The following is a 13,074-nucleotide window of genomic DNA, read 5'->3' on the forward strand; positions in this document are numbered from 1 at the left end:
GTTTGATACAGAAAATGGCAGGTTCTCTCACACTTTCAAGTTGCTTTATGATTTTTTTTTTTAACTAGCTTTTCCCCATTGGTATCTTAAATGCATGTAACCAAAACATTTGCACCCCCATAATATTCTGAAAATTTTTTAAAAAAGGAAAAAAAATAAAGAAAAATAAACAAAAAATAAAAAACTATGTATTTCCATTACCTAAGCTAAACATTTCAGGAGAAGTTTGATACAGAAAATGGCAGGTTCTCTCACACTTTCAAGTTGCTTTATGATTTTTTTTTTTAACTAGCTTTTCCCCATTGGTATCTTAAATGCAGATGAGATATAATAATACCTATGTTCATTATGAGGAAAGCACAAAGCAGAGAGGCAGCAACCTGGCTGGGTTAAGAATGGATCTGGGATTAGAACCTCAGCCTCTGAAAGAGGGGTGGAGCCTCGTCCAACACGGAGAGGCCCTACATAGGATGAAGCCCAGCTCAGCCCAACAAGTGCAGACACCAAGATCTCGGCCCAGGGAGGGCACGTGGTGGGACCTGAGGCTCTAACACATATGAATGTCCTGTTAGTCTGCACCGTCCTTATCTGAGGGTGGAGTTGTGCTCCCACTGTGATCCTGGGAGTAGAGCAAACTTCAAATTTTAAAATGAAAATGAGGGGTTGTTTCTTATGTTTCCATAAGGACTGCCCCCACAGAATTCCATATAATAATCTGCTCTTTTAAAGTGTAAGACAGTATAGCATTTACAAAATATATTTGATTTTCACATCTTTTAAGGAATATGACTATTGCTTAAGGAGAGATGGGCCTATAAATAAAAAAGAATGGTGACTACTCAGCTTTTCCTGGGGCTTTGAGGAGAACAGAGTAGGTTTCCAGGGAGCCTGGTTATTTAGTTTACTTCTTAGCATCATCTGCAGCAATATTTCAGAGTGAAATAAGTAAAATATCTGTTCCTTTTCATTTGGCAGCAGCAAAGATCTCAGGGAAAAAAATAAATAAGAAATATGTAATCCCCACGGTGTAATCCCAGGGTATGGAAACTCACTTCTCTTAAATACCTCCCTCTGGCATAATTGACTTTTCATGTGCATTTTAATAATGATATTTCAGCAGGTTGCAAGAGAGTTTTTTTTCTCCTGTTGTTGTTGTTGTAAATTATGGTTTGGGAAAAAAGTGTTATAAATCTAATTACATTTTCACTTATATTAACAAGTCAGCACAATCTTCCAGCATGTTTACCAAGCAATTCCAATATTTACAGCTGACCTAATTGGTTGTGGGGTAGAAGCAATGAATAGTATTTTATTGTCCTGACAGTTGCGCATGTGCCGAGGACAGCTGCTAAGTTGTAAGCCTACTTAGCAACCCTGAAGGTTTGCCTGCCTACTGTTTGCAGTCATCAGCCCGCTGTGGAACAGGGAACAGGGAGAGAAAGGGAGGTGAGAGGAAAGGGGTTTGTTAGAGATACCTTTTCTCTCTGGGCAAGAAAGATTTTCCCAATTATTTGGGGACTGCTACAAACACGAAACTCACTTGTTCCTGGTAAGTTCACAAAAAATATTATAAACAATTGCATAAAAGTCAAAACTATAACCATGTTGCATAAACAGCCTTTATATTTGATGCTTAGTTGAAGAAGATAATTTGGTTCTGTCCTTAGCTTCCACCATCAAAGCCAGTGTGGTCTTCAGGAACCAAGCATGGGTCTAACATAGGCTGGGAATTCTTATGTTCTCATGTCCATAGAGAAAGGGCTAAGAAAAAATAACCATTCCTAGTGGGCAAGGACCACATTGCTTCTGGGGGAGAATGGAATAATGTTTACCTCTTTCATTATGAAAGGTGAGCTTTGTTGCACCTTTGCCAACCTCCAGATCTAAGTTGAAATGACATGTACCTCTAAGTCCTCTATCTTTTCTACTCATTCTATTGGTGTTAGCACAAATGCAAATGTTAATATAATTTTAGCATGAAGTTGCTTTGAGGAGGTGACTCTGTAGACAAGTTTGTGGGACAATCTTGTCTCCTGTGTAGTGATAGTTGCTGACATTTATTGAGTGCTTACTCTATGCTATTGGTACTATGTATTTAATAGATGAAGGATCTGAGCCCCAGGACAGTCAGTGACTTCCCCATGGTCACACGGCATGGAAATCACAGAGCTGAGATCTGACTCTCGACGGTCCACTTCCAGAGCCCCTCTAAAGCCATAGATAGGGACGGTGGCCTTCTCCCGGATCACTCTTTTTGAAACCTAAAAACTAACATGCCAAAGCATACAGTAGGCTTTGAGGTGTGGTTTTAGATGTACACAGGAGGCCCTGGCTGGAGGTCACCTAAAATTGTAACTTCCTCTTAAGGTTGATGGCTAAAATTCCCTTGGTTAGGACTTTCTTCCCTAGCTGAAGCCTTGACCCATGATGAATGAAGAGCTGTCCCTGGAAGGGTTAATATTTTACACTTCTGTTTTTGTAATGAAGGTTCAGATAAGAGTGGGACGCCGTGAGTCCCTGAGAAAGATGGCGGTGAGATGTCACACAGAGGGCAAAGAATGCTGAATGAGAAGACTGTGGAATTTGTCTACCTCACATTTTTTTCCCTTACAAGCTATACAAATCATTTCCCTAGTTTTCGAATAGAGTTTTACTTAGAAACAGTGACTAAGCTGCCTAAACAGTGACTGAACAGTGACTTCACCTTGTCTTATTGAGTTGATCTTTTATGTATGACTCTAAACAGACAAGGTCTCATCCATGCCATTTAGGAGGTTATAAATGAGTTGAATAATAAAAACATGCACATGCTAATTACTAAATGCAAATAAATATGTACACTCAGCAAATGGTCAGTTGTCCCCCTGTCATTTTTATGCCTATGCCATGAAGGCGGCTTCCTCACCTTACCACCCAGCCCCATCAGTGGAAATTTCCATACTTGCAATTCCTAGGAAAATCTGACTTCGTTATTTTTAAGATCTGTCCACAGATTCACAAAGATGCTTAAACGGTGCCTTTGTCCCTGTTGAGCTAGACGGGATGAGAGAGACAAGAGTGATGGAAGAGATACATTGCGTTTTCTACAGTACCACTCTGATGCTTTTATGAAGACCACAGTTATTTTGTCTGCTATTTTTAAGCAATAATAATAAAATGTAGTTTGTCAACATAAAGAATCAATTTATCCAATACACACTTGATGAATTACTACTATACATATGGTACTTTGCTAGGGTTGTGCCACATTGCTTCTCAGAAATGGGATTTTTGCCTATAGACACAAAACAAGGACAAGAAAAGAAGTATTTAGAAGGTCTAAAAAAAAACACCTACTCATTCTTGCCAAATTCTCATTCTCATCTTCCCTGTCACCCTAACTCTTGTATCTGTCTTTGGAACGCAGGCTCATTGTGATTAAAAATATCATTTCTATATGTGTATGTGTATGTTTATCTTTATTCCTGCTCTACCCTATTCCTATAATTATATATGGATACATTTTGTTTCACTCTTTTCTTTGATATTGGTATTGAGATTTGACCAACATACTTATTAAACTTTATGGCAGACACACAACCCCTGCTAGCGATTCTTGTGGATCCAATTAAAATTAGGAGAGCATCTTTTAGAAGTTCTGGAATCTCAGGTTAAAAAAAAACAACAACATAGGACTGAGAACTTAAGTGCCATGTGGACTCTTGGAGAAAGGTAACTCTGGAAGATGAAATGTTGACTTTGCACTATTAAGTGAAGATGGATGTCTAGAGGAGATATGGTATTGACGCTACCATAAGGGCATACTCAAGGTGCACATATGAATGAAAGAATGCTTTTGATTTACTAGTTATGGGGCACGTTACACTCAAATAGAAAAGTCTGTCCTCATCCAGAAGGAAAATAGTTTTAAAAGCTTAATATTTATTTAAAAAAAGGAAAAAAGTAGCTGCCCAGTTACTGGAAGTTCAAACATGCCAAGGAAGAAGAAGAACCGTGTATAGTGATTCGTGTCTGATCTGCTGCCCCTGCATGGACCCTTCTGGAAGCTGGCCCTTGGTAGGAGTTCAGACACCTCTGAGGCTAAAAGATGGTGATTCTGATCCTGGATCATCTGGAATACAGAATTCAATAAAGTATGTGTGTATGGTGGACGGGGCATGAAAATGACAGGTCACAGGGACAGACGTCTCAGGAGTCATGCCTGGGCGTAAATTATGTAGGGTTGGGAATGGGCTTGCCAGAAGAGAAACAACTTCTCCCTGTTGGATGGATTTATGTATGTACTGCTGGTCAGAGCACTACTTCTGAGCAAGCTTCTGGCCTGGAAGAGGCTACGCTGACAGTTCTTCTGGATGAACTGCAATCTGCCCAGAAACTGAAGACTGCCATGGGACCAGCGGTACTAGAAGGCACCAGGAAATAGCCAAGGACAGAGCTGGAATTGCTGTGGAAAAAAGCTTTCTGGTGGAAGAATGACAAACCATGGGCAAACTTGGATGTGGCAAAGTGACCACACCAGTGGGAGCTACTACATTACAGATCTTCACTGAAAACCCTGTTGCTACGCTCCTCTAGGCTGACGATGTGTGGACGATGGTAGTAGACAGTGAATGAAATATTGGGAGGTCTTGAACTGGCTGCAGAAACATGGAAATCTAAGAGTCAGGGAGATGACAGCAGAGGGGATGAAAAATACAATGACAACAACAGCAACATGAACTGTTTTCCCTTGCTATATTTTTACATGTGTTAGGCACTACATAGGAACTTACTCTGTCTTCTCTCATTCGATCCTCACAACATTTCTATTATTTGTTTATTTTTCATGAAGGCAGGCATTTTATTTTTATTTATTTTTTTATTTCAGAATACTGTGGGGGTACAAATATTTTGGTTACATGTAATGCCTTTGCCTCGCCCAAGCCAGGGCTACAAATGTTCCCTCCCCCCATACAGTGCCCTCCGCATCCATTAGTTGTGAGTTTACCCACCCCCACTATCCCCCTTCTACCTGACCAGCACACAAGGAGTATTACTACCATGTGAGCACCTTAGTGTTGATCAGTTAGTACCAATCTGATGGTGAGTATGTGTGGTGCTTGGTTTTCCATTCTTGTGATACTTCACTTCGAAGGAAGAGCTCAGTCTCTATCCAGGATAATATAAGAGGTGCTGGGTCACCACTGTTTTTTGTAGTTAAGTAGTATTCCACGGTATACATATACCACACTTTATTAATCCACTCATGTATTGATGGGCACTTGGGTTGTTTCCACATCCTTGCAATAGTGAACTGTGCTGCCATAAACATTTGAGTGCAGATGTCTTTATTATAGAATGTCTTTTTTTTTTTTTACTTAAGGTAGAAGCCTAGTAGTGGGATTGCTGGATCAAATGGTATTTCTACTATTTAGGTTCTTATATTGTCTCCCTTTTACAGATGAAGAAACTGAAGCTTAAAGACTAGAGAGGATGGTGATCTGGGGCTCACGTTTGTGATAGACACTATTGTTCATGGCTAATATCTGTGGACCACTTGGTCTTTAAAGAACCAAAGTTCTTTAAAGGGATTGGTTGTTGGAAAAGAAAGAAAAAATAATGCTTATGATCTTTATTATCTCAAGAAGAACATGTAGTGTATGAAGATAAAGTTGATATTACCTCACTCATAGGTATTAAGAAGATGAGTAGGAAGGGAAGTTATGTGGGAAAGTGTTAGATTTCAACAGGGTCTGTAAGAATTGACTTAGGGAGACCCAAAGGGAGGATGTCCCTGGAGAGGTTGACATGCCCAAAGACGACAAACCCTTCTATTAAAAATGGTTTGCTCTCCTGACCCAAGTCTACTATACACTGCTTAGAAATTTCTGCCTTTTCTTGTTTCACTGAATAGATATATTTCAATATCTACTTGAGTTTATAAACATCTACTTTTTAAAAGACTGAATTATTTGGTGTGCTCATGGTGTTATTGGTCAATCACAACATAATAAGAATTATTTGTATCTAAGTCTGTTCTTTCTAATATCTAATTACAGCAGTTTTACTGAAGAAGTGAGTTTTGAAAGAGAAGAGGCAGAGAATAGTAAATAATTGTGGAACAAGTAAAATGTGCAGAACTCTCCTAAGCTCACCCAAAGTGAATAATAAAGAAATTGGAGGCTAGAGCAAAAAGGCTCCAGGAGTGGATGAGCTGCCTTTTCATTTACCATAAAATATTGCACAGATCTAACTCTCTCCCTGAAAAGGAAGAGGAAATACGTACCTTGTCTCTCTTATATCACATGATCCCTTGATTTAAGGACACAGAACTCAAATGAATAGGGTTAATGTTTGTTTATTTATTCATTCAACAAATATATATTTAACTACCATCTATTAAGTAGTCTTTTGTGTGCTAGTCTGACAGACTAACTACTATTTATAACACTGCTTATTCTATGGGAAAGGAATGACACCAGGGATACAATGAAATATTGGACCATAACTTTTGTATAAGTTAGAGCTGTCTGTAGTGCTTTAAGGACTAAGAATAGAAGATAGTAGTTTCTGAACTTACCAGAAAACCCTCTGGTGGCCTGAAGACTACATCTTTAAAAGCATCAAGCTCATTGTCAGCAAAGCTATAAATAATATTATGCTGCTTTTGGCATATGAATGTAATACTATTAGTGCATCGAAAATGAATCACAAATAGCACATAGCATACATTATATTTTCCCAGTAATGCCTACTAGTCTCTATTAAGCCATCCAGTCTATTTTATCACTGTTTATTGTTACAGAAGACATACGTTTGCCAATTTTCTAGCTGGAGCTATCTTTGCCCTGTAAAACTAACACATACAAGACAAACAAACAAACAAAATCCTAGTCTTTAATACTAAGTTGGAGCAAGATCTGTCATTGATCCATTAACACCGCATTTGAATCACCTTAGCTAACCAACTCCATTGGTGAAGTATCGCAGAAATTCACCCTCAAATGGCACTTATCTCTCCAAGTGTATACCACCATCTAAGAGACTGGCCCTCATTAGTTTTTTTTAAGCTTTATAGTTCATGTGAACATACCTTGCTTTTGAAGTAAATGCAAGTGCATTAAGCATCAGCTTTAGCGATGAGCTCAATGGGTTGCTATCACTATCTCTGGCCCTCTCTGGGACAAAAGCAAATTCAGGGACCCCCAAACCAGACATAGGATCAATGGAATAGGTTTGCAGATGGGCCAGCCCATCTGGATCAATTTTCTTCTTAGACGCCTGCTTTAAACCATTTCCTTATTTAACATATACAGTAAGGGAATTAAGCCAATGGGAAAAATACCAATAAGTTAAATGACTTTGTTTTTACAGCTGTGCTAAAGAATAATAGGAAAAGCCAGTGAAACTGAAGGGCTAAAGTTACATTTGATCATTTTCTGTGGCTTTGACTATTCATGGCTTGCCAACCCTTTTATTATCACAGAGAAGACACGAGAAAGAATAAATGAAAGCACAAACAGGATTGGAGGACTTCATGTGTCTTCACATATGTTGTCTTCCTTTCCTCAAAACAATTTTCAAATCTGAATTATGTTTTTGTAACAACTTTGCATTAACATAAACATAATGTACACACACACACACATACACACACACACACTTGCATACGCAATACCAAAAGCCAAGAATGTGTTCTTGAGAAATTTGAGATGTTATTTCTCCCCAGCACTCTATCATGCATTCCCACCTCTAGTTGGGCCGGGCTGGTGAGCTGCTATGTGCTAGATGCCTCGTCTTCCCCTCCCTTGTCCACATTACACTGTTCCTAGGACCTGAGATTTCCACTAGCTCCCATCTTTCCAAATGCCACCTCCCACAAGAACCTTTCCGGAACAATCTATCCAGCCCTCATTGACCGCTTCCTCCTCTGACCTTCTACCAGAACTATTTGACCTCCGATTGATTGATTGATTTTGTTTTTTTTTTTTTACTTTAAAAGACTTTTTATTATGAAATTTTCAAACTTCTCTCCCCTGTAGTTCCAGAGCAGAAAATTAACTTCTCTTTCCTGTATTTTTTATAGATACATAATATTTGCACATATTTATGGGATACATGTGATATATTGATACATGTATAAAATGTGTAATAATAAAGTTAGGGTATTTAGAATATCCATCTCCTCTAACATTTATCTTTTCTTTGTGTCAAGAGCATTTCAAATCTTCTCTTACAGCTATTTTGAAATATACAATATTTTACTGCTAACTATAGTCAACCAACTGTGCTATATTGAACACTAGAACTTATTCCTTCTTTGGCCTCTGATTATTTTGTATGAATTCTTCTTGTTTACTGAACTAGATTACATGGGGGTTGGAACATAATTTCCATATTTACAAAAGCATCAAGCACAGTGCCTGCTTAGTGAGTAGAGGATACTCAATGAACACCTATTTACCAACCATTTTCAAAAAAAAACACCTGCAAACCCCAGTGCTAGTCTGTAGCTCTTTTGTTATTGGAAATAGTGTGGCAAAATGCAAATCTCTGAAATTCCCGACCACCTTTCCTTCCACTGGTTCTTCATTCTTTCCCACAGGTTATCTCCCCTAGTTTCATAAAATCCTGGAAAGAAAGGTCAGGAAGGGCAGAAACTCTAACTCCCAAGACTTTTATATTTCTCTTAGCAAGTACACACGAGGTGGTGGCACATCTGGTGGCTCAGACACTTGACACCTGTCCCACCTGTGGGGAGGGTTACAGGAAAATCTCCGTTAACCAGACCCAGCAATCCAGAACTCTCAGTCAAACATAAGCATGGTTCTCCATGCAGTAAAGGAAAGAGGTAAATTATATAAAAAACAAATGTAAGCAAAGGATTTATTTAAAAATACACATCTTTGGAAGTCTCTGCACTTATTAAATGTTCAACCTGATTTTATAATCCTTCTTGGATATAAGAATTGATAATTACAATAATAAGGAACATTTCGTGAATACTTACTAGCAGCCAAGAATCAAGCAAAGTGCTTTTTTTTTAATATACCCTTTCACCAACATCTCCCCAATTCCCTCACTCCCTAATCTCTGGCAACCACCATTCTGCTCTGTGTTTCTATGAATTTGACTATTTTACATTCCACAATAAGCAAGATCATGCAGAATTTGTAAGCAGAACTTCTGTGTTTAGCTTACTTCACTTAGCCTAATGTCTTTCAGGTTCATCCATGTTGTTACAAATGGCAGGAATTCCTTCTTTTTAAGAGTGAATAATATTCGATAGTGTGTATGTGTGTGTCTGTCTGTCTATTATATTTTCTTTGTCCATTCATCTTTTGACCGATGCTTAGGCTGTTTCCATATCTTGGCTATTGTGAATAAGCTACAATGAACACAGGCGTGCAGAAATATCTTTGAGATACTGACTTCATTTCCTTTGGATAAATATCCAGAAGAGGGATTCCTGGATCACATAGCAGTTCTATTTTTAATTTTTGTGGAACCTCCATACTGTATTCCATAATGGTTATACCAACAAAGTGTTTTAAGCACTTAATCTCATACGATCATTACAAAAAATCTACAAAGTATTCATGACATTGTGTAGTGCCACAGAATAATGGCTATGCTCTATTGGCAATATATTTACCCTTAGATAATTGCAGTTCTCAATCATTAAAGATCTTCCTGGTATATTTTACCTACTAAACTGAAATGTTGCCAACATATTACAGAATTATTTTCATTAAAGTTTGGAATGACAGAACTTTTGGATTGACTATTTAAAACCAACTAAGCAGATCACCTTCCACCTCCTACCCTGTTTTCTGGTTAACAGAGATTTTAATGCACCAAAGACCTGTAGGGAAAAGAGCACAGAAGGAAGGATTCATTGGCCCTATTTTGCAGATATGAATACTAAGGCAATCTCATCAATTTGTCGGATTAATAATACAAAAGCCATTTGGGCATAGCTGAAATTTGGCTCTAACCTACATTTCTAGAGTGCCTTAAAGGTGATCCAAAAGAAAATTGGGTATATAACTTTTGGTTATTATGGGTATAGATGATTTGAGCACTGGTGGGAGGAGGTATATTTGCTTAGCTTAATGAGATGGGGAAAGTGGAGACGAATTCATTTTGGTGAGGAGCTCATAAAGCAAATATTCTTGTTTAAATCAAATTTTTATTGCTCACTGATTCTCAGGGAACAATAGGAAACCGAGGTTCTCTGAAGCTCTTACCTGGTGGCAAAGCTTGAGACGGTACCTGCGCTTTCACGTAGTTGCGGAAGAGAATTCTGGTTTTCTGCACCAGAGAGGAATTCCTTCAGGGAAGTTTTCATCTTCTTTGACCCTGCAAGAGCACAGCGACCTTAGTGAGTTGGCATGATGTCTCTTCACAAGAGATTTTGGACCATTCCCCTTGGCTGAGACATTTCTAGGCCCTTGACTAGGGAAAAGCTTGGAATCAGCTAGACACAGACTAGTTCTAAGAGGATGAATTGCAGCAAACTCTTTGATTTCCATCTACAGACTTAGAGAATGTGTGAGGATTCCAATTCCATATCATATGCTTAAAGTAAGTACCTGTTGAGTTGCTGCTGCACCTGTCTAATCCTTCACCCCTCCCATCTCACACGAGAGCACAGCACCTGGGGAGCCTTTTTGCTATAGCAGGGTCTAGAGCCACCTTAAGGATCTAAGAAAGCATCACTGTACAAGTCTTGTCTCCTTTTCATGATACTGCTCAGGCTACAACTCATTCTCCTTAGATGTTACCTCCTTTTATTTAATTTTTCCTCAGAACATCTGGTATTATTAATTTTGACTTCTGAATAATCTTGATCTTACAGGGGATATGTCTCAAAAACTTTTGTGGATTTCCAAATCTGGAAATAACACACAAAAGTAGATAGTATTCTCTTCTGCAAAATGGGGAAAATATTATGACTTTGAAGAGTGATAATGCAGATAAATGCAAGAATGTTTGAAATTAATAGATTAAATGAGCAACAAGGAGCAGCGTGAAGATGGAACAAAGTGACACACAAGCCATTACTTCTTCCTGCATCCATATGTTGAAGCCGTTGTCAGGCAATAAGAATTGGCACATGGTATTGCGATAAAAGATCACATTCTAAAACAATGCTTTGGAAGTTAAATGCTTCTCTTCAGTCTTCAAAGATCCTGCATAATCTGCCTGTCTGAACATGCTTGTTGGGTGATCAGAGGTGGGAAGATTGTCCGAGCAGAAATTAGCAAGGAACTGGACAAAGTCAAAGGGTGGTCATCACTGCTACTCCTCTTCCCCTGCCCACCCAAGTGGAGAAAAGAGACATGACCTTTACCCACTGTCTTGATGGAAGCATCATCTCTGCACTCAGACTAGCCAGAATGGGGAGTTCACGTGGGACAAGGCTTTAAACCCACATATCACCTCATTTTGATCAATGGCAGACAGAAAAGGCCACAAGAATGTCTTTCTATCCATCTTTCTTTTGATGTAATTCTTTCTGAACCATTCTAATCCATAGAAAAACATGAACAGAGTCAAAACACACTTCTGGAAGAAGAAGGACATCCTTTGGAGATGTCATTTGTCAGCTTAAATCAGCAGTAATTGCATCACCCAGGTGTGCTAGGAGCTGGGTTTGGTATAAGATTGCTCCCAACCCGTAATCCTCAGAAGCCTTCACTTACATACGGAGGCTCGACAGGGGTTTTCAGGTTGACTGATGCTTCCTTATTTTGAGGTTACCTTTTTACCCTGGGGGTATGACTTGAGAAGGGAACAGAACATCTGAAGTAAAATCTGAGAGGACTAGTTGTGTTACCAACCGTCACTCTCTAAAGGCTAACCGGTTTAGGACATGTGATAGAGGCTGAGTTACGGAATGTAAAAGACAACATGTCCAAACTGGCTTAGGATCAATAGAACTGTGGGGAAGTCTTTGCCTTTCTCAAAGCCTAACTCACCAGCCAACGTTTATCAGCATTTCAGATGGTGTGTGCTGTGGGCGGAGAAGTGGGTGAGGTGAGTGCCGTGTGTGAATCTTTCAAAATTGTTGCTAAGGCTTTGAATCTTCCCTTGAGCCATTCTTAAAACCTCCTCTGAAGGCACATTAATGATTTTTATAATTCTGGAATCTTTCATAATTGTGGAAGTACGTGCTTGTATGTGAGGGTTGGAAAGAGCAGCCTGTGTGGGGATTGGTGAAGTATCTGGCTGGGTGTTGAGTACCTGGAGGTCAAGATGAATTGACCCAAGGCAGTCTCTTTCCATTCCTTTCAACTCCAAATTCTACAATTCTGATGACCGAAAAGGACGTCTAAAGGTGTTTTCTCTACTAGGTTGCAAGACAGAACAGATAAAAAAGTTTCGACAATCTGCTGTTGTCCTTGTCCCCACTTTTAATGCTGCTTCAAATATTTGAGGGGAAAAAGGAATAAATAGGAAGACAAAATCCCTTCCCTGAAGGTGATGGATAAGCAAGTGAAGTTTCTCTGATTTCATTTGAAGACAGTTTAATCATTTTACTTATTTATATTTTTATCTGTTTGCCCCTAGCTGACAGTAGTAGCTGACAGTGCGAGTAGTTATTTTTTCATATTTTAGGCAAGCAAATTAGGAATGGATTTTTGCCTAATACTCTAGCTAAACTGCTAATGTCTTGCCATGGCTTACTATGACCTACCAGTGAACACCCTAAAGAAGCTATCTGGATAAAGCATTAGACGCCAAAAAAGACGTGGCATCTGACATATGTGAATGACTGAAAAAAATCAAAGTCCTTCCATACATGGCCAACATTTTCGTTATTTTTCTCTCTCTTTCAAGAAGTGATTTCCTTGACAGCAACAGGCAAACATTTCCTTTCCTGGCATACGTGATAGGACGACACATTAAGACAATGCCTCATATATGATTTTCATATGGATAGCAATAATTCCACTGTTTTTCCTATCTCCCTCAAGAAATCTTATCATGGTTCAAATGAGTGAAAATAATGCCAATATATTTAGATAATCTGCTCCAATTTACTAAATAGGTAAATTGCTGCAATTATTTACAAAATTTAGTACTTTG

At 38.8% G+C, this 13,074-nt stretch overlaps 1 protein-coding gene across 1 annotated transcript in view; it reads right to left on the reverse strand.

Moving 5' to 3' along the window:
- Nucleotides 1-13,074, reverse strand: part of KCNU1 (potassium channel, subfamily U, member 1) — a 167,116-nt gene that overhangs the window by 54,038 nt on the left and 100,004 nt on the right. The window contains 1 exon segment of the mRNA XM_012651091.1: nt 10,230-10,341. Within this exon segment, the coding sequence (XP_012506545.1) occupies nt 10,230-10,341 (112 nt within the window).

This window comes from Propithecus coquereli, unplaced genomic scaffold, assembly GCF_000956105.1.
Source record: "Propithecus coquereli isolate 6110/MARCELLA unplaced genomic scaffold, Pcoq_1.0 Scaffold349, whole genome shotgun sequence".
NCBI lineage: Eukaryota > Metazoa > Chordata > Mammalia > Primates > Indriidae > Propithecus > Propithecus coquereli.